Source organism: Grampus griseus, assembly GCF_964374135.1.
Source record: "Grampus griseus genome assembly, chromosome: 2".
NCBI lineage: Eukaryota > Metazoa > Chordata > Mammalia > Artiodactyla > Delphinidae > Grampus > Grampus griseus.
The window spans coordinates 15144668-15166914 of NC_139018.1; the positions used below are offsets into that span (position 1 = coordinate 15144668).

The 22247-nt window shown below is 36.8% G+C and overlaps 1 protein-coding gene across 2 annotated transcripts in view; it reads left to right on the top strand.

Annotated features, from left to right (window-relative positions):
* Positions 1-22247, top strand: part of EML5 (EMAP like 5) — a gene marked incomplete at both ends in the record, with an annotated part of 169978 nt that overhangs the window by 82085 nt on the left and 65646 nt on the right. For both annotated transcript variants that reach the window (XM_082681679.1, XM_082681680.1), the window contains 8 exons: positions 8507-8674; positions 9351-9457; positions 9974-10092; positions 11446-11632; positions 14546-14651; positions 16060-16153; positions 17142-17242; positions 21815-22017. In XM_082681679.1, coding sequence (XP_082537805.1) covers positions 8507-8674; positions 9351-9457; positions 9974-10092; positions 11446-11632; positions 14546-14651; positions 16060-16153; positions 17142-17242; positions 21815-22017 — 1085 coding nt within the window. The remainder of the gene's footprint in view (positions 1-8506; positions 8675-9350; positions 9458-9973; positions 10093-11445; positions 11633-14545; positions 14652-16059; positions 16154-17141; positions 17243-21814; positions 22018-22247) is intronic.

The following is a 22247-nucleotide window of genomic DNA, read 5'->3' on the forward strand; positions in this document are numbered from 1 at the left end:
GCAAATATTTTCTCCCATTCTGAGGGTTGTCTTTTGGTCTTGTTTACGGTTTCCTTTGCTGTGCAAAAGCTTTGAAGTTTCATTAGGTCCCATTTGTTTATTTTTGTTTTTATTTCCATTACTCTAGGAGGTGGATCAGAAAGGATCTTGCTTTGATTTATGTCATAGAGTGTTCTGCCTATGTTTTCCTCTAAGAGTTTGATAGTTTCTGGCCTTACATTTAGGTCTTTAATCCATTTTGAGCTTATTTTTGTGTATGGTGTTAGGGAGTGATCTAATCTCATACTTTTACATGTACCTGTCCAGTTTTCCCAGCACCACTTATTGAAGAGGGTGTCCTTTCTCCATTGTACATTACTGCCACCTTTATCAAAGATAAGGTGTCCATATGTGCATGGGTTTATCTCTGGGCTTTCTATCCTGTTCCATTGATCTATCTTTCTGTTTTTGTGCCAGTACCATACTGTCTTGATGACTGTAGCTTTGTAGTATAGTCTGAAGTCAGGGAGCCTGATTCCTCCAGTTCCTTCTTTCGTTCTCAAGATTGCTTTGGCTATTCGGGGTCTTTTGTGTTTCCATACAAATTGTGAAAGTTTTTGTTCTAGTTCTGTGAAAAATGCCAGTGGTAGTTTGATAGGGATTGCATTGAATCTATAGATTGCTTTGGGTAGTAGAGTCATTTTCACAATGTTGATTCTTCCAATCCAAGAACATGGTATATCTCTCCATCTATTTATATCATCTTTAATTTCTTTCATCAGTGTCTTATAATTTTCTGCATACAGGTCTTTTGTCTCCTTAGGTAGGTTTATTCCTAGATATTTTATTCTTTTGGTTGCAATGGTAAATGGGAGTGTTTTCTTGATTTCACTTTCAGATTTTTCATCATTAGTATATAGGAATGCCAGAGATTTCTGTGCATTAATTTTGTATCCTGCCACTTTACCAAATTCATTGATTAGCTCTAGTAGTTTTCTGGTAGCATCTTTAGGGTTCTCTATGTATAGGATCATGTCATCTGCAAACAGTGACAGCTTTACTTCTTCTTTTCCAATTTGGATTCCTTTTATTTCCTTTTCTTCTCTGATTGCTGTGGCTAAAACTTCCAAAACAATGTTGAATAATAGTGGTGAGAGTGGGCAACCTTGTCTTGTTCCTGATCTTAGTGGAAATGCTTTCAGATTTTCACCATTGAGGATGATGTTTGCTGTGGGCTTGTCATATATGGCCTTTATTATGTTGAGGAAAGTTCCCTCTATGCCTACTTTCTGCAGGGTTTTTATCATAAATGGGTGTTGAATTTTGTCAAAAGCTTTCTCTGCATCTATTGAGATGATCATATGGTTTTTCTCCTTCAATTTGTTAATATGGTTTATCACATTGATAGATTTGCGTATATTGAAGAATCCTTGCATTCCTGGAATAAACCCCACTTGATCATGGTGTATGATCCTTTTAATGTGCTGTTGGATTCTGTTTGCTAGTATTTTGTTGAGGATTTTTGCATCTATGTTCATCAGTGATATTGGCCTGTAGTTTTCTTTCTTTGTGACATCCTTGTCTGGTTTTGGTATCAAGGTGATGGTGGCCTCGTAGAAGGAGTTAGGGAGTGGTCCTCCCTCTGCTATATTTTGGAAGAGTTTGAGAAGGATAGGTGTTAGCTCTTCTCTAAATGTTTGATAGAATTCGCCTGTGAAGCCATCTGGTCCTGGGCTTTTCTTTGTTGGAAGATTTTTAATCACAGTTTCAATTTCAGTGCTTGTGATTGGTCTGTTCATATTTTCTATTTCTTCCTGATTCAGTCTTGGCAGGTTGTGCATTTCTAAGAATTTGTCCATTTCTTCCAGATTGTCCATTTTATTGGCATAGAGTTGCTTGTAGTAATCTCTCATGATCTCTTTTATCTCTGCAGTGTCAGTTGTTACCTCTCCTTTTTCATTTCTAATTCTATTGATTTGAGTCTTCTCCCTTTTTTTCTTGATGAGTCTGGCTAGTGGTTTATCTATTTTGTTTATCTTCTCAAAGAACCAGCTTTTAGTTTTATTGATCTTTGCTATTGTTTCCTTCATTTCTTTTTCATTTATTTCTGATCTGATTTTTATGATTTCTTTCCTTCTGCTAGCTTTGGGGTTTTTTTGTTCTTCTTTCTCTAATTGCTTGAGGTGCAAGGTTAGGTTGTTTATTCGAGATGTTTCCTGCTTCTTAAGGTGGGCTTGTATTGCTATAAACTTCCCCCTTAGAACTGCTTTTGCTGCATCCCACAGGTTTTGGGTCGTTGTGTCTCCATTGTCATTTGTTTCTAGGTATTTTTTGATTTCCTCTTTGATTTCTTCAGTGATCTCTTCATTATTAAGTAGTGTATTGTTTAGCCTCCATGTGTTTGTATTTTTTACAGATCTTTTCCTGTAATTGATATCTAGTCTCATGGCGTTGTGGTCAGAAAAGATACTTGATACAATTTCAATTTTCTTAAATTTCCCAAGGCTTGATTTGTGACCTAAGATATGATCTATCCTGGAGAATGTTCCATGAGCACTTGAGAAAAATGTGTATTCTGTTGTTTTTGGATGGAGTGTCCTATAAATATCAATTAAGTCCATCTTGTTTAATGTATCATTTAAAGCTTGTGTTTCCTTATTTATTTTCATTTTGGATGATCTATCCATGGGTGAAAGTGGGGTGTTTAAGTCCCCTACTATGAATGTGTTACTGTCGATTTCCCCTTTTATGGCTGTTAGTATTTGCCTTATGTATTGAGGTGCTCCTATGTTGGGTGCATAAATATTTACAATTGTTATATCTTCTTCTTGGATCGATCCCTTGATCATTATGTAGTGTCCTTCTTTGTCTCTTTTAATAGTCCTTATTTTAAAGTCTATTTTGTCTGATATGAGAATTGCTACTCCAGCTTTCTTTTGGCTTCCATTTGCATGGAATATCTTTTTCCATCCCCTTACTTTCAGTCTGTATGTGTCTCTAGGCCTGAAGTGGGTCTCTTGTAGACAGCATATATAAGGGTCTTGTTTTTGTATCCATTCAGCCAATCTGTGTCTTTTGGTGGGAGCATTTAGTCCATTTACATTTAAGGTAATTATCGATATGTATGTTCCTATTCCCATTTTCTAAATTGTTTTGGGTTCGTTATTATAGGTCTTTTCCTTCTCTTGTGTTTCTTGCCTAGAGAAGATCCTTTAGCATTTGTTGTAAAGCTGGTTTGGTGGTGCTGAACTCTCTCAGCTTTTGCTTGTCTGTAAAGGTTTTAATTTCTCCATCAAATCTGAATGAGATCCTTGCTGGGTAGAGTAGTCTTGGCTGCATGTTTTTCTCCTTCATCACTTTCAGTATGTCCTGCCACTCCCTTCTGGCTTGTAGGGTTTCTGCTGAGAGATCAGCTGTTAACCTTATGGGGATTCCCTTATGTGTTATTTGTTGTTTTTCCCTTGCTGCTTTTAATATGCTTTCTTTGTATTTAATTTTTGACAGTTTGATTAATATGTGTCTTGGCGTATTTCTCCTTGTATTTATCTTGTATGGGACTCTCTGTGCTTCCTGGACTTGATTAACTATTTCCTTTCCCATATTAGGGAAGTTTTCAACTATAATCTCTTCAAATATTTTCTCAGTCCCTTTCTTTTTCTCTTCTTCTTCTGGAACCCCTATAATTCGAATGTTGGTGCGTTTAATGTTGTCCCAGAGGTCTCTGAGACTGTCCTCAGTTCTTTTCATTCTTTTTTCTTTATTCTGCTCTGCAGTAGTTATTTCCACTATTTTATCTTCCAGGTCACTTATCCGTTCTTCTGCCTCAGTTATTCTGCTATTGATCCCATCTAGAGTACTTTTAATTTCATTTATTGTGTTGTTCATCGTTGCTTGTTTCATCTTTAGTTCTTCTAGGTCCTTGTTAACTGATTCTTGCATTTTGTCCAATCTATTGTCCATTCTATCTCCAAGATTTCGGATCAACCTTACTATCATTATTCTGAATTCTCTTTCAGGTAGACTGCCTACTTCCTCTTCATTTGTTAGGTCTGGTGCATTTTTATCTTGCTCCTTTATCTGCTGTGTGTTTTTCTGTCTTCTCATTTTGCTTATCTTACTGTGTTTGGGGTCTCCTTTTTGCAGGCTGCAGGTTTGTGGTTCCTCCTGTTTTTGATGTCTGTCTCTAGTGGCTAAGGTTGGTTCAGTGGGTTGTGTAGGCTTCCTGGTGGAGGGGGCTAGTGCCTGTGTTGTGGTGGATGAGGCTGGATCTTGTCTCTCTAGTGGGCAGGTTCACGTCTGGTGGTGTGTTTGGGGGTGTCTGTGGCCTTATTATGATTTTAGGCAGCCTCTCTGCTAATGGGTGGGGTTGTGTTCCTGTTTTGCTAGTTGTTTGGCATAGGTTTTCCAGCACTGTAGCTTGCTGGTCGTTGAGTGAAGCTGGGTGCTGGTGTTAAGATGGAGGTCTCTGGGAGATTTTCGCCGTTTGATATTATGTGGAGCTGGGAGGTCTCTTGTTGATCAGTGTCCTGAAGTTGGCTGTCCTACCTCAGAGGCAGAGCCCTGCCTCCTGGCTGGAGCACCAAAAGCTTTTCATCCACAGGCTCAGGATAAAAGGGAGAAAAAGTAGAGGGAATTAGTAGAAGTATGAGGAAAGAAAGAAGGAAAGGAGGGTAGGAAGGAAGGAAGAAAGAAAGAAAGAAGCAAAGAAGGAAAGAAGGCAAGAAGGAAAGAAAGGAGGGAGGGAGGGAGGGAGGAAGCAAGGAGGGAAAGAAGGAAAAAAGACAGAAAGAAAGAAGATACAGTAAAAATAAAATACAGTATAATAAAGTTATTGAATTAAAAACTTCTTATTTAGAAAAAAAAAAAAAAAAAAAGGGACGGAAAGAACCTAGGACAAATGTTGGAAGCAAAGCTATACAGACAAAATCTTACACAGAAGCATACACATACACCCTCACTAAAAGAGGTAAATGGGGAAAAATCCTAAATCTTGCTGTCAGAGACCACCTCCTCAATTTGGGATGATTCGTTGTCTAAAGGAGGGAAGGAAGGACGGAAAGAAAGAAAGAAAGAACGAAGGTAAAGTATAATAAGGTTATTAAAATTAATTATTAAGAAAAAAAATTAAAAAAAAAACATGGACGGATAGAACCCTAGGACAAATGGTGGAAGCAAGACTATACAGACAAGATCTCACACAGAAGCATACACATACACATTCACAAAAAGAGGAAAGGGGAAAAAATCATAGATCTTGCTCCTAAAGTCCATTTCCTTAATTGGGGATGATTGGTTGTCTATTCAGGTATTCCACAGATGCAGGGTACATCAAGTTGATTGTGGAGCTTTAATCCGCTGCTTCTGAGGCTGCTGGGAGGGATTTCCCTTTCTCTTCTTTGTTCTCACAGCTCCCAGGGCTAAGCTTTGGATTTGGCCCTGCCACTGCGTGTAGATCGCTGGAGGGCGTCTGTTTTTTGCTCAGACAGGATGGGGTTAAAAGAGCCGCTGATTGGGGGCTCTGGCGCACTCAGGCCGGCGGGGACGGAGGGGCACAGAGTGCGGGGCGGGCCTGCGGTGGCAAAGGCCGGCGTGACTTTGCACCAGCCTGAGGCGCGCTGTGCGCTCTCCCGGGGAAGTTGTCCCTGGATCCCGGGAACCCGGCAGTGGCGGGCTGCACAGGCTCCGCGGACGAGGGGTGTGGAGAGTGACCTGTGCTCGCACACAGGCCCCTTGGTGGCGGCAGCAGCAGCCTTAACGTCTCCCGCCCGCCTCTGGGGTCCGCGCTTTTAGCCGCGGCTTGCGCCCGTCTCTGGAGTCCGCGCCCTCAGCCGCGGCTCGCGCCCGTCTCTGGATTCCGCGCTTTCAGCCGCGGCTCGCGCCCGTCTCTGGATTCCGCGCTTTCAGCCGCGGCTCGCGCCCGTCTCTGGATTCCGCGCTTTCAGCCGCGGCTCGCGCCCGTCTCTGGGGTCCGCGCTTTCAGCCGCGGCTCGCGCCCGTCTCTGGGGTTCGCGCTTTTAGCCGCGGCTCGCGCCCGTCTCTGGAGTTCCTTTAAGCAGCGTTCTTAAACCCCTCTCCTCACGCCCCAGGAAACAAAGAGGGAAGGAAAAGTCTCCTGCCTCTTCTGCTGGTGCAGGCTTTCCCCCGGACTCCCTCCCGGCTAGCTGTGGTGCACTAACCCCTTCAGGCTATGTTCAAGCCGCCATCCCCAGTCCTCTCCCTGCGCTCAGGCCTCAGCTCTCAGCCCCGCCCGCCCTGGCGGGTGAGCAGACAAGCCTCTCGGGCTGGTGAGTGCCGGTCGGCACCGATCCTCTGTGCGGGAATCTCCCCGCTTTGCCCTCCGCACCCGTTGCTGTGCACTCCGCAGCTTCGAAGCTCCCCCCTCCGCCTCCCGCAGTCTCCGCCCGCGAAGGGGCTTCCTAGAGTGTGGAAACTTTTCCTCCTTCACAGCTCCCTCCCACTGGTGCAGGTGCCGTCCCTATTCTTTTGTCTCTGTTTTTTCTTTTGCCCTACCCAGGTACGTGGGGAGTTTCTTGCCTTTTGGGAGGTCTGAGGTCTTCTGCCAGCCTTCAGTAGGTGTTCTGTAGGAGTTGTTCCACGTGTAGATGTATTTCTGGTGTATCTGTGGGGAGGAAGGTGATCTCCGCGTCTTACTCTTCCGCCATCTTCCGCCTTCCCTAGACTATTACATTTGAGTGTTATAAATACATGGGGTAATAACAGGGAATTCTGGAAGCATGATAAGAGGATATGATTGGTCTTGGTGAGTCATGGTCACTTCTTAAAAGATGTGATATCTAGGTTTACTTTTAAGATAAACTGTTTATCATAGTTAGATAAGCAGTGCTGGCTATTGAATAATTATTAATAAAGTCACTTCGATTAGAAATAACTGGCTTCCCTTAGACTTATTCCATAGCTTTCTTGTTGAATTGCCTTGGTTCTTCCAGAGGAATTGATCTTTGAAAAGTCACAGAGAAAATCATTTGGAAGGCCTTATAGGATTATCTACACCTCTCTTGGAACTATCACCCAATATAGTCAATTAGAATAGGTGCTCAGATAACTCTTCTTCATTTGCTCTAAACATAACAAAATTAGTACACCTTAAAAACTTGGAATTTTATTTGCTGAAATTTCTGGTTTTACCTTGTAAGTCTCTCTGTTGCCTAAGAGTATGTAAGGGCCCCATCAAAGGAAGTAATAGCCAGAGTCCTCTTGACAGGCAAATAATGCATTCTCTTATAAGAGGGATGGGACTAAATTTTACCTTATTGGACTTGTGGAGTGAATTGTGGCAAGTTACCCATCTAGAAAGTTACTGACTTCTGTTAAGCTACATAAAAAATTGATTCTTAAAAAAATAACATTACTGTCAGGTAGCAGTAAATTGTAATCTATATAGTTTGGGTCACATCTTTTATGCTTTGATTAGATGGCTATCCCTAAATTCATGGCCAAGGTGAAGGTTTTTCTCCAGTTTGTAATTGATGGATCTTTGCCATCCTGAAATACAAGCCTTCTGTAGCTTCAAATAAAACTTCTAAAACATTATCAAAATGAAACCAAACATTATTGTGTTTAGTGTACTCTAACAGGAACATATACATATTGCCAAATATCAAGTTTATCTAAGCAAGATATAGAAAATGTATTCTGAACTTAGAACCACAAAAATGGTTCCTATCATTGCACAGATTTTTTAAAAATTAGCCAGAAAGTTAAACAAATCCTTTACAGTTGGAGAAGTCTGGTATATAAAACCTTAACCAAATGCTGCTACTTAACATCACTAGTGATAGAACTGTGGTGCCCCTTAAAATGATGGATCCAAAAGGACACAACATTGCCTGTGCAAAAAACACATCTTAATCTAATCATGAAGAAACATCAGATAAACCCACATTGAAGGACATTATACCAAATATTTAGGTTTAAAAAAATGACTATAAAAGATAGTTGTTGGGACAACTGGATGTATTTTATTTTGGTTAGTATGGTATATTACATTGATTGATTTTTGTATATTGAACCAACCTTGCATTCCTGGCATAAATCCCATTTGGTTATGGTGTGTAGTCCTTTTTATATGTTGCTAATATTTTCTTGATGGCTTAAGCTTTAAAAGGATCTTCGCAGCTAAGGCTGAGAATAGTGGGGGAGGAGATTGGTCAATATCACTTAAGATCAAAGGTGTCAGGCCAAAACATTCAAATATCTGAATATAAAAACAATTGATCCCCTTGTAGCTGCAGGCTTTTCTCAAAGCAGTAAGATAATGCTTCACAGCTCTTGTGGTTCTTACCAAATTATATTGTGAATCAGTAGAGCAAAGATTTATGTCCCTTGATGTACACTCATTCATTTGTTCACTCAGTGAATTTTTGAATTAACATTTTTCCCCGTTCATCATAATTAAGGTAATAGAAATAGGATGCATTGGTTCAGGTATAGAAATTGTTGTTTATAGTGTTTTTGTGTGTGTGTATTGGCATTTGTTTATCAATTTAAAGGTATATTTTTGTTATAGGGGCCAAGTTTAAAAAATACATTGGCCATTCAGCTCATGTAACTAATGTCAGATGGTCACATGATTATCAGTGGGTTATTTCTATTGGTGGAGCAGATCACTCTGTCTTTCAGTGGAAATTTATTCCTGAAAGAAAACTAAAAGATGCTCTTCACATAGCACCCCAAGGTGAGTAGAACACACTGCCTAAACAATTTCTCTGTCAAATAACTCTTCAGTAACCCCCAAATAACAATTTTACTCTTGAAACATACACAAGCCTCGTATGTTAACAGTATAGATTATTATTATTAGTGGAAATTTTAAATAAAATATTAGGTCTATATGTTTAAACTCAGTTGTCACAGAGCATGGACTACAAAGTACTTTTGGTTACACTTTCATCTATCAAATGATGAGTAAAAAACATGCATTAGTAAAACAAACATTTAATATATTCTCTGGGAGATGGGTATCTAGGTTTCAGTATGGTTTTTTTGACAAAGAAAAATTATCTAATGTCAGTTCATCTGTTGCATTATGGTATTTTCTAGCTATTTTTCATGTTAATTATAGGTTATATTCACTTATATTTGCACAGACATTTAAATTTGATGTAGCGGTCATTGGGGAGCCAGTGAAGGGATTTAAAGGAACTATTGAGTTTGCAGTGAGTGGAGAGGAAGATAATCTGTAGTACAGTTTACTGACATCTGTGTCACTTGAATAGGTAATTTCATTTGCTTGTTTTATGGCTTGTCTCCATGTCAGTTGGCACAGTCAGCTCTTAATCATTAATTTTATTGTGCTGTTTTGAAAATGAATCTTCTTTAAACAGGTAATGTTTCATTTTTTTAAATTACAGAAAATCTGGCTGACTCTAATAGTGATGAATCAGATTCAGATCTGTCTGATGTTCCAGAACTGGACTCTGAAATTGAACAAGAGACACAGCTCACCTACCGTCGGCAGGTAATTTTTATTACCACGTGATTTTTTCCTGAAAAATTCTAGTTTCTTCTTTATCTTGCTCCCTGTTGTTTACTCATCTATTGTTATCTTTTGCAGTTTTTAATTTTCCAAGAAATGTATGGCTGTTTCCCCCTTTAAGAGTTAAAGTATACTTGTGTAAAATGTTATTTATATTAAGTGCTTGATATACTAACTGTGCCTGTATTGTATTGTATTATATATTATATGTGCTTTTTGTCGCAGTACACTTACATTTATTTCCTTTAAAGTACTCTCTTACGAAGTATAAAAATTTCATGGAAACTAAATGTGTATTTGTCAGTGTGATACTTAGAAAATGTAAATACCTTTGTCTTTCCAAGGAAGTAAATTTCATAAAGAATCTTCCTACTGAAGACAGTTGTTAAAACTTTAGCGATCATAGTAACCACAATGTCTGAAGTTACATTAGGAATATATAACACCTCTATAAATTTGTGTTCTAAGAATATTTCTACTTATGTACATTATTTAAAGGTTTACACGGAAGATCTACCTCAGCTTAAAGAACAATACAAAGAGAAACAAAAAAGTGGTACTTCTAAAAGAAGAGAGCGGGCTCCAGGAAATAGTATTCGATTACACTTTGTTCACGGGTACAAAACGACTACTTTTCATTTATGTGTTTGAATTTTGGTTCACATTTACTAGCTATGTGACTTTGAGCAAGACACTTAACCTCTCTGTGTTTCTGTTTTACCATCTGTAAAATGGAGATAACAGTATTTTTCTTTATAGGATTCTGGTGAGGAGTAAATAAGTCAATACTTGTGGTGACTTAGAATGTTTTCTGGCACTATATAAGTATTTATTAAAGAAAAAATTAATTTGTCTTATGAAAATTTAGTGTTATATTTATAGAAATGGATCTCTTTAAACAAAATAAGTGAAATGTGAGAGATTATCATCTCCCCTAAATATGTCTAATTTGTAATGATATTGTGGCTTGTTTTGGCCTAAGCATTTTGGCCTATATATTATAATTTCAATAAAATACAGTTTCTGGATTCTCTTAGAATATCTGGCAATACAGATCTCACATTTTATCCCAGGACAAACAGAGTCTCCAGTCCAACTCTTTCCTTCCCCTCACCTAGTAATCATTGTCTTACCTGGCTTATAATGTTTTCAAGAATTTGAAAAAAAAACAGATTTATTTAGTAAAAATATTTTTCTTCCAGTGTTAAAATAGACAGTACTTCTTTTTGTTTGTTTGTTTGGAAGCATTTTGTGTGTGTGTGTGTGTGTGTTTTAATTGGAGTATAGTTGATTTACAATGTTGTTTTAGTTTCAGGTGTATAGCAGAGTGACTCAGTTGTACATATACATATATCCACTCTTTTTTAGAGTCTTTTCCCATATAGGCCATTACAGAGTATTAAGTAGTGTTCCCTGTGCTGCTATTCAGTAGGTCCTTATTAGTTATCTATTTTATCTATATTGATCATTTTTGAGGGGATTTGACTACTTGTTTTCTGGATGTGTATAATATTTTTAAATTGTTGTTAAAACTTATTTTTGTAATATATATTGATATATTTTATTCTCATGGTTGAACAGTGTGTATAAAAGGATACACTCTGAAAATCATCTTCCTACCTCTGCCCTCCCAGCCATCATTTCCCCCCCACCCAAAGGGAATCACTGTTACCTAGTTTCAGAAATATTTATGTATAATATAGTACAAACAAATACAAATATATATTCTTTTCTATACCCTTTCACTTGTAAAAAAGGAACTTTTGCTTTATAGTATACAAATTTAGTATTATGCTTGGATTTAGCTATTTGTAATCAGAGCAGTTCACAAAAGTTTATGGGATCTGAGATATTTGTATTTTTTAAAATTGTTCAGTATCTTGTAAAGCTGGAAATTGAATGTCCTCTGTATAGTCCATATTTATCAGTAAAAGGCCAAAGTTAATGTTATATGATTTTTCTATATTTAGTTACAGAGGGTATGACTGTCGAAGTAATCTGTTCTATACTCAAATTGGTGAAATTGTGTACCATGTGGCAGCAGTGGGTGTCATTTATAATCGACAACAGAACACACAGCGCTTTTACCTGGGTCACGATGATGATATTCTCTGCCTGGCTATTCATCCTGTGAAAGACTATGTGGCAACAGGCCAGGTAGGTCCTTTGAAAGACTATGCGACAACAGCCCAGATAGGTTAGACCTTCGTTTGGGTTTAAAGTTAAGTTAGTCCATTTTTTTCCTTATCTTTTGTATTCTAGGAAATGAAGAATTCTTTAGAATGGGATTTTATTTTCATATTACAAATAAAACTTTTTTCTTATAGTTTTCCTTAGAGTTTTATTGTTTTACTTATTGTAATTTGAATTTGGAACTATGACCTCTGGCTTGACACCTTTCTGTCAGGATAATATTAATTTTTTAAATTTATGAGTAAAAATTACAAAAACCATAAAGACTAGAAATCTGTTTTTTTAATTATTTTAAATAATATAAGTTATCTAAGAAATGTTCTGTGACAAACAGGATGACTATGTTTTTATTTTACAATCATGATAGTAACATATTCGGGTTTACCAAAGTAGAAAACATGGAGAAAAGTCATAACTGATACCTCTCTATATGGATATTCTTAGAGAAGGAAGGGAAAGGGTGATATTTATAAATTCTCACTGTGTGTAAGCACTTTACTAGTTTCTTAATGTATATTTATTTTATTCTCACCTCATCTCTATGAGAGTAAAACCATTTCCCCCAGTTTATAAATGAAGAAGTTTAGGTTTAAAGAAATTAGATAATTTTCTCAAAGATCTGTCAGCTAATAAGTGGTAAAGCCTAAAGCCCTTAGTCTGTTTGGCTTTAAATACTGTGTAAGTATACCTTCTGGGATATATTGAGGGTGGGGGTGGGAAACTTGCATCATCCTATGTAGCTTCCCTGAAAGGAGAGAAAGCTCTTCCCTTTTTCTTTCTCCCATCTTCCCTCACTCTGTTTGTACCTCCCCTGACTCTTTCCTTTTCTCCTTCCTTTCCTTCCCTCCTTTTCTCCCTCCTTTCTTCTATTCATTCAGAAACATTCATAGAGCATGTGCTGTGTACCAGGAAAGACTCTGGGAATATAAATAAAACACCTTGCCATGGTAAAACATTCATACTCTGTGGGGGAAGACAAACACGCAAGAAAATTGTGATACAGTGTCATAAGTATAGATCAGGGCTTCTTACCTTGGCACTGTTGACATTTTGGGCCAGATAATTCTTTATTGTAAAGATAATTGCATTTTTGTGTATAATGCCATCCTGTGCATTGTAGGATGTTTAGCAGCATCTCTGGCCTCTACGGACTAGAGGCCAGTTAACACCACCCACCCCAGCTGTGACAACCAAAAATGTCTCCAGACAGCCTTTGGGAGGCAAGTCACCCCCTGCTGAGAACCACTAGGCTAGAGATATGTATAAAGCTCTCTTGAAATATTATAAAGGACTGATATATTGTGCCTAGTGGAATCAGGGAAACCCTCATAGAGAAGATGACATTTGAGCTGAGTAGTTTACCTGATAGAGGGGAGGTTGGGGAATGTATTTTAAGTGTGTCATATCACGTGTAACAGTGGGGGAAAAAATAAAAAAATAAAAATACAACTTCTTTAAATAACTGTGAGCAACGCAAAGTATTCAAATCTTAGAGTGCATGATGGACATTAGCGGAAGAACGAATTAAATGGGCTGGCAGAGGCCTCAGGGGCACCATTTACTTTCACCTTTAGTTTATATAAATGGTTCCTCTTAAAACACGATTATGTACCCATTGTGCTGTTGCAAGGAGTTTGGACATTATTCTGCTACTACTGGAATGAAGACTGTAAAAACTGGTCATTTACTACCATAATTCTGGAATTTTAGGGAGTTTGGGCCAAATTAAACTATAAGTCAGTATGCCCACAGGACATCCCTGGATACCCAATGACCTCTTCCTCTGCTAGACTTTTAGCCAGAACTCTAACAGAAAGACAGATTAGGGGAATTCGCTGGTGGTCCAGTGGTTGGGACACTGCACTTCCACTGCAGGGGACCCAGGTTTGATCCCTGGTCGGGGAACTAAGATCCCACAACCCATGAGGCACAGCCAAAGAAAAAAAACAGATTAACAAGAGAAAAACAAAAAGTTTATTAACAGGTGCAATTCATATCACCTGGGAGAAACCTAAACCAAAAGTAACTCAAAATGGTTTAGAACTCCAGCTTATATAGAAAACAGTAGATCTGTAGACAAATGACAGGACAGAGGAAAGCAGTTAATAACTTAGTGAAATATTGATCGATTGCAGTATTGTTTTTTGTTATGTCTTTATATAAAACCAATCTCAAAATTAACAGTAATTGGCAGCTATGTTAGTTATTTCAGGAATTGCTTTCATAAGCAAAGTTATTATATCTCTTAATCTGTATAAAGAAAGTGATTACTTGAGTCTAAAGGAATAAAGAATTAAGTTGTGTTAACCTGCTTGGCGCTTTAACCCCTCTGTATTTTGTTTACACTATTATCCTAGCCTAGAATATACTTGCTTACTTCTCTTTTTATCTAAGACCTACACTCTTTGAAGGCCCACGTCAAGTAGCATCTCTTCCATGAAGATTTTCTCTACAACCTTTTCATCCCCATTAAGCATGTATTACCAGATGTTCATATTTTAACGGAAAATATCTCGTTTTCCCAATGAGTTTGCAAAATTTGTCTAATTGTCTTAGTGCTCATTGTACCTAGCATAGTAATGCTGCCAATAATAGATGCTTGGTAAGCATTATCTTTATTGATGAAGTATAGGATAAGGTTTAGGAGCTACGTAGTTGTAGAACATTCCTTGAAACACTGAGCCTAGTCTCATTAGCTTTTCAACAAATGTAAGGGAAAAATGTTGATCACGTATACAGTCTGCTTTATACTTTTTATTTGATAAATATTTATAGCAAATATGACAAAGGTTGTTAAATCTCCTGTTTTCCTTTTATAGATATGAAAATAAACAATTTAATTGCATAAAATGACTTTTATAATTCTTTCTATTTTAGGTAGGTAGGGATCCCTCAGTTCACATATGGGACACAGAGACCATTAAACCATTGTCGATATTAAAGGGCTACCACCAATATGGTGTCTGTGCTGTTGATTTCTCAGGTAAGGCAGTTTTCTGCCTCAGTAAGAATGATCAAAATGCAGAGGCAATACATGGCATTTTAGTCTAAATTAGTGTTGCCTAAACTTGTCATTTAATAGTAACCTTCACAATTTTTTATCAAATGTGCATACTGTTGTCGTAACCAATCAAGGCTCTGAAAGTGTGGGTTTGCTAGCTGTTTTATAATAATAATTTAATGAAATGTAATTTTAATACCCATTGTTATAAAGATGTTTCTATTAAAATAAAAAATGTTTGTCTACATAACCTCTGAAACCGTCTCAGTTACCACTAGTGGTATGTATTTCCAACCTTGGGCAAACCCTGATCTCATTTAATGTTTTGCAGCCACAGAGTAAACTTTGAAAATGTTTAGGGTGAAAGCTAAGAAAGAGGTGAGAACTGATATATTTGTTGTATAACATTTCTATGAAGTGACAATTCCAATCTGTCTTATCAAAATAATTTCAGATCATGTTAACTCTTTGCTACATATATAAAAGTTTAACAACTACAGATAGATCTACAGTGAAAGCTGGGGTATGGATTGGGAAGAGTGGGGAAATACCATTAATAGAGAATTTTATATTAAGAAACAGTAAATTTGTGCTTCCTGCTGCTCTGACTGAAGTGATAGTGAATTGCTATAGTTTGTGGGGGGAATTGTATATACACATATTAAAATCTGCCAAAGGTGAAGAAACTGAATGGTAAAGGAGTCAACAAGAAAAATACCACTGGTAGCGATAACATACTAGTTGAGGTTTGCAAAAAGTGTGGCAGAGTGGCAAATGTTTTATTATAGATTGCCTTTACAACCTATAAACATATGCACACCTGCCAGCATGACTGACTTAGCGCAATCTCTTGTCTAATAGTCATTACTTGTTGCTTGATGGTAGTAACAACTAAAATAATTGACCTTCACTACCAACAGTCATATTAAACAGCAATATGTATTTGTAACCTGTGTCTTTTGCATTTGATTCGCTTTTTGTAATCCCTATGACTTCTTATATCACAGTAGAGTTCCTATGGTGAAATTCATTGGCGTATATCACTTCTTCCTTCCTTCTTTCTTAGTTTTCCCTTTCCTTCTCATCTTTTAAATATCTTTTTTCTACTTTTCTTATCTTCCTCCTTTCCCCTGTCTTAAGCTGGTAGAAGATGAGGTAAGTGAAGTCAGAGGAAGAAGTCAGCAGATAGGTTTAGATGCATTGAGACACTATTCTTCCCCTTCCTTATAAATTCTGCTTTTTGTTTCATAGCTGTATGTATGCCTAACATTTAACAATATTTTATTTTATAAAAATTTAAATATAGTGCTGTGGTATCAGAATATGTACTGAGTGTTTTTTATCTTCTGAATGTTAATGATCAGTCTATCTCTGTGATTAATTTTCATAGCGGATGGGAAACGTTTGGCTTCAGTTGGAATAGATGATAGCCACACTATTGTGCTATGGGACTGGAAAAAAGGAGAGAAACTTTCGATAGCAAGGTAGGGAAAAAACTTGATATCACATTGGCAAAATACTGAAATTACCTTGGACTTAAATTTTTTTTTACTTATAACGGTTTTGAAATCAAGCCAACGTAACTTTTTAAATTGTTGCCGTCTTTATTACCATTGAATAAATAGTATAATTGTGGTAAAAAGACAAATGATTTCATGATTCATTGTAGGTTTATCCCTTGTGCACACACTTTTTAATGTAACTGTAATATGATATTCGAAGTAGTGATTATCAAAAATCTCCATTTATAGGTAGAGTGAATTCCACTGTAAGATAAGCTATTCTGTAGTCATTGAAAACATGATAAAATACTCATTTTATATATTTGAGTGAAAGGAGATACATACACACATGTATCACAAAGAAATTATAGATTATTTTTATTTTCTCTGTTATAGTTTTCATTTTCTAAATTTTCTACAGTGAGCATTATTATTTCTATAATACTAAAAAATATTAGCAATTGCTTTAAAGGAGGAAATAGTCAACAGTTTCAGAGACTATTTTTTTAACTTCCTATTCCCTAAAGTGACACATAAAAGCACTTTAAAATATAGATAAATGGTTTCTGCAGAGTATATAGACAGGGCCCAAATAAAAGATAGTTTAAGAGGATTTTGTATTTGGAAAGACTATATTAAGCTGTAACAGAGTACCATAAAAAATTTTTTTTCTTTAACTCATTCATGCCACAAATGGCATTCTCTATGTACAGTACTATAGTTGGTACTATCCAAAAGAAGTTCAGTTCTCACGGTTCCTATCTTTTAAGATTCTGTTGAGAGGAGTTAATAAATTAAAATAATAACAAAATAACAAATGTACAAATGCATGATTACGTAGCCTAAACCTAAGAGACAAGTGGGCCAAGCATTTAGTAATGGAGTAATCAAGATAGGGTTTGGATTAGGCAAAAGGTTATTACAGGAGAGATTTATCTTCAGAGTTAAAACATTTTGGTATTTATTTCAGAGGAAGTAAAGATAAGATTTTTGTTGTAAAGATGAACCCGTACGTGCCTGATAAATTAATTACAGCTGGAATTAAACACATGAAATTTTGGCGTAGAGCAGGTAAGGAAGTGCTTCTTTTTGCTCCTTTGAAATTTAAGAAACTATTACTTTTTTTTTTTGACATCTTTATTGAAGTATAATTGCTTTACAATGGTGTGTTAATTTCTGCTATATAACAAAGTGAATCAGCTATACATATGCATATATCCCCATATCTCCTCCCTCTTGCGTCTTCCTCCCACCCTCCCTATCCCACCCCTCTAGGTGGTCACAAAGCACCAAGCTGATCTCCCTGTGCTATGCGGCTGCTTCCCACTAGCTATCTATTTTACATTTGGTAGAACTACTATTACTTTTAAAAGCGATTTGGTGTTAAGTACAATGTGGTATCCTAAATTGGATCCTGGAACAGAAGTTTCATTAGTTAAAAATAGATGAAATCTGAATGAAGTTTGGAGTTCAGTTAATAGTAATATATCAAATATGTCTATTTTTTAGTTTTGACAAGTAGTCTGTAGTATTGTAGGATGTTAATGTTATGGGAAACTGGGTGGGCGAGCAGTATATGAGAACACTCTGTGTTATCTTTGCATCTTTTATGAAAATCTAAATTCTCAAAAGTGAAAAGTTTATTTTTTTAAAAGAATGATTCACAGTTGTCTTGATACATTTTAAACAAAGTTAAGATTTATTTTATCATTATTGGCTGCATTGATATAGCATTCATATTTGCAAAAGAATTTAACTTATGAGATTAATCAAGTGATGTCCAGACTTCGTTCTTCTGTTGAAGACATGTGTTTTAGTCTAAACTAAAAATGAGAAATTGTGTCAAAATTCTTTATGTGCTATAAAATGATATAGAAATGGAATGTTATATTACTTTAGTCATTTAGTAAATTAGTGACTGTAGAAGTTCATATTTTAAAATTAAAAAGTCTCTTTTCCAAATCGGATAGCATACTTATAAATTCCAGCAATTTGACAAAGTCTTAGTACACTTAAACCTTTCAGATAAAATACATAGCTATAGAGAGAAGTGAGACATAGGTTAGAAAAGAATAGGCTTAGTGAAGATATTTCCCAAGTTGAATTAACTTTCAAATTGTAAACTACATAGGACATGAGTCGATTTTCAGACTTGTTTTAATACTTTATCACAGACTCATCAGATCATAGTGTATATACATTTACAAAGTAAAAAGAAGTATCTTCACATTTGTAATTTTCATTCCCATTCATTTAAACGAAACTTTTGAGTATCTTAGTCACTTGGACTTGCAAATACCCAGCAAGTAATGCTATTATTGAGGTTTTGGAAAAAAAAACAACTATAAGTTTGTCTGAAATAAGAGACTTAAAGAAAGTAAATAGCCTTAAAGTGAAAAGATTTGCAGTTGAATAACTTTTTTCTTTAACTTTGATTTGACATAAAGTAGACCTGAAACTGAACCATAAAAGGATAAATGTTAAGACTTCAGTGCATTTCAGCATTCCTCACTTTGAGGTTCTGATCCAGAGTTCAGTAGTCAACTGGGAAATAAGTAACCACTTTATTAATCTGAATAAATGCCATCTGTCTTCCCTCTAAATGCATAGCTTTATGTAAACTAAGTTAAAGATGACTTAGGACTAAGGCTAAAAGGGAGCTTCTTACCTCCTATCCCAGATATAGCCTTTGAGAATTGCAAGTTATGAATTATTAATCTCTAAGGAATTTGAACTCTATTCCATGGCTGGTATGACCTTGTACAATACAAACATGTTATGCTGTGTGTATCAGAAAACTCAATAATGATTATCTAAACCAGAGGTGAAAAACTCTGTAAATGGCCAAATAGTAAATATTTTAGACTTTCCAGACACAGAGACAAAATCAAGAATATTATATAGATACTTAGAGAACAAGAGAGAGAACTCCTGCCTTGCCGTACCCAGTTTGCACCCAGTTGCCGTTAACTGGAGACATTCCCTCCAAGATCAGCCTGCTGCAGTGAACAGGACTTGCAGGTTGGACTCGGGGGAGACCATAGTCAGCTTCACTCTGCCCTAGCGACACACTGATTCTAGTGTGTCTTCTCCTCCTGGAGAACCCTACCTTCTCAACTTCGGCAGATGGCCAGAGGCAAGGCAACTCCTGGACTGTGATTTCACTGCTGGGTGCCCAGAAGTTTCCATAGCAAAGTCCTCAACTTGTGGATGGTGACCAGCTCGGGCCCTAGGCAGCTGCTAGTTGGCAGCCAAAAGTCAGGGAGGCAGGCTCTGGGAGCAGAGAAGAAAACCGACGTAGCCACTGCAGCTGTGCTCCAGTGGGCACTGAACAAAAACAGGTGATGGCAGGATTTGGCCTACAGCCCATAGTTTGCTGACCCTGCTCTGGATGGATAATCTATGCTCTAGTGAAACCCAGTCCCCTCCACTTGTGCACTAGATCCCATTTCTCAGCTATTCAAGGGCATCATTCCAACTCTTCTTCCCTTTCTCTCTTGCATTATCAGTTTTCCCTCTCTACCAACTCTTTCCTTTCAGTATATAAATGTGGTGTTATTTCTCCATCTTAAGTAAGTAAAACCAAACAAAACTACTCTTTGAGCTCTACCTTCCATTTGCTAATCAATTTCTCTTCTTACCTATGTACTAAAACACATCCACACAGTTGTTTACACTTTAAATTTGTGAGTTATCTTCTCCTTCTTTTGAGAGAAGTCTAACCTGTTTTTTCCCCTTCACCACTTGACTTAACTGCCCTTCCAAGTGCACTAACAACTCTGGCTGCTATGTTAAGAAAAGACAATCTTCTGAATACATTTGGAATATGACTACTTTTCATCATCTTCTATGTTATCACCAGACCCATGCCACCCTTAGCATTTGCCCAGATGTTTGAAATAGCCTTCTAACTCTTTTCGTCCTTGCCACTATTCAAATTACCCTCAACCCAGAAATCAGAATGAACCCGGTAATAAATAATATGCCAAGTCTTGTCATTCCACCACCCAAATGTTTTTCATCTCATAAAGAGTAAAAGTTAAATCCTTACAATGGTCTGTAATGCTGCCTTTGACCTCTCTGACCCCATCTCCCATTACTGCCTCCCTTACTTTCTTTGCTACTCCATACTGGCCTCCCTAGTTGTTCCTTGAAGATTCTTGTCACGTTCCTGCTTTGGGGCCTTTGCGTTTGCTGATTCCTCTGTCTTGAATGCTCTTTTTGCATGGCTTGCTCTTGCTACCTCCTTCAGGTCTTCATGAAGATACCACCTTCTCAATGAGGCCTTTCTTAACCACCCTTCTTAAAATGGACCCCTCTCATTTCTTATCTCCCTTTTATGCTTACATTTTCTCTATAGCACCCGTCATCATCTAACATCCCGCACATTTTACTTATTTGTCATATTTATTGACTGTCTCTCACCAGGAAGCTCCATGAAAGCAGGGAATTTTGTTGTCTTGTCTGTTTTGTTCATAGCTCTGCCCCCATTGCCTTAAATAGTGTCTGGTATCTATATATATTTCTTGAATAAATGAATGAGTGAATGAGTTCATTTGGAAAAATGGGCAAAAGATATCAAGAGATAATGAATGACCAATAAAAATAGGAAAAGATGATAAAGCTTATGAATAATTGGAGAAATGCAAATTAAAACCACAATAAAATTCAGTTGATATTTCACATCCCCAGTCTGATAATACCAAGTGTTCTGAAAGGTAGGAAACAACAGGAACTCCTTTCACTATTAATGGGAGTATATGTTGGTGTATCGACTTTGGAGGACAATTTGGTCATAGAGATGATACCTCTCATCTACATGCTGTTCCTTTTGCAAATACGCTATGACCATTCCTAGGCATTCCTAAAGAATCTCTTGCACTTTTATAGAAGAGGCCCTTGCAGCAGTGTTTAAAGCAGCATTGTTTTCAATAGCAAAATCTTGGAAGCAATTTTATTAAGTCCCCATTAATAGGAAAATGTTGTATTTATATAATGGAATGCTATATAGTCAGGAAAATGAGTTTTCTAGGGGTACAAATCAACATGTATAAAACTCCACAACAAATTGTTGGTGAAAAAAGCAGGTTGCAAAAGAATACATACAGGATATGTATTTATAGACAATTTTAAACATGAAAAATAATGACGTGTTACCTAAGAATTCAAAAATGAGTAGTAAAATATGTATAAGGGAATGTGTGAGAATAATCAAGATCACATTCAGAATAGTAGCGGGTGAAGAAGGGAGATGGGATTGGCATACGTTTTGATTGTTTAGTAATTTTATGTAAATTGATAATGGATATAGAAGAGCTTATTGTATTTTTTTTACTTTTTGTATTAAATATGTCATAATATAATTTTTAAAAAATTAATCAAAAGACTGATTTAAACTGACTTAATACATATTTTTGTTTATCCAAAAAGCTATGACCTGAAAGCAGCCATGGGTATGCCTGCCGCAGCCAAGCAAGGTGTTGCCCAAGTCACTGATTGAGAGACCTTTATTTTTCTTTTTAACTCTCCTTACTGTTACATGTCTTTCTCTTTAAACAAGAAAAACAGCCGAAAAGAAATTTTATTGCTTTGAATTTTATACGTTTTGAGAGTGGTACTTTCATAATATTTTTTATGAACCAGGGGGAGGATTGATTGGAAGAAAAGGCTACGTAGGCACACCAGGGAAAAATGACACAATGATGTGTGCAGTATATGGATGGACTGAAGAGATGGCTTTTTCTGGAACATCCACAGGAGACGTGTGTATCTGGAGAGACATCTTTCTTGTAAAGACAGTTAAAGCACATGATGGACCAGTGTTCAGTATGCATGCATTGGAAAAAGTAAGTAACCTAAATAAATTTTAAGTTAAACATAGTTTGATCATGGAGTGCAGAACATTTTCACAAGTACAGGGACACTACCTTTCTACTTAGCTGAGCTACCCAATAATAATATGTGAGCTAGAGTCTTCCTGACTGTATTTTATTCCTCTTTTCAAACTCCTGAACCCAGAGTGAAATAGGTCTGCTGTTATTAAAAAAAAGTTTAACTTAGTATTTATTAATCTTTT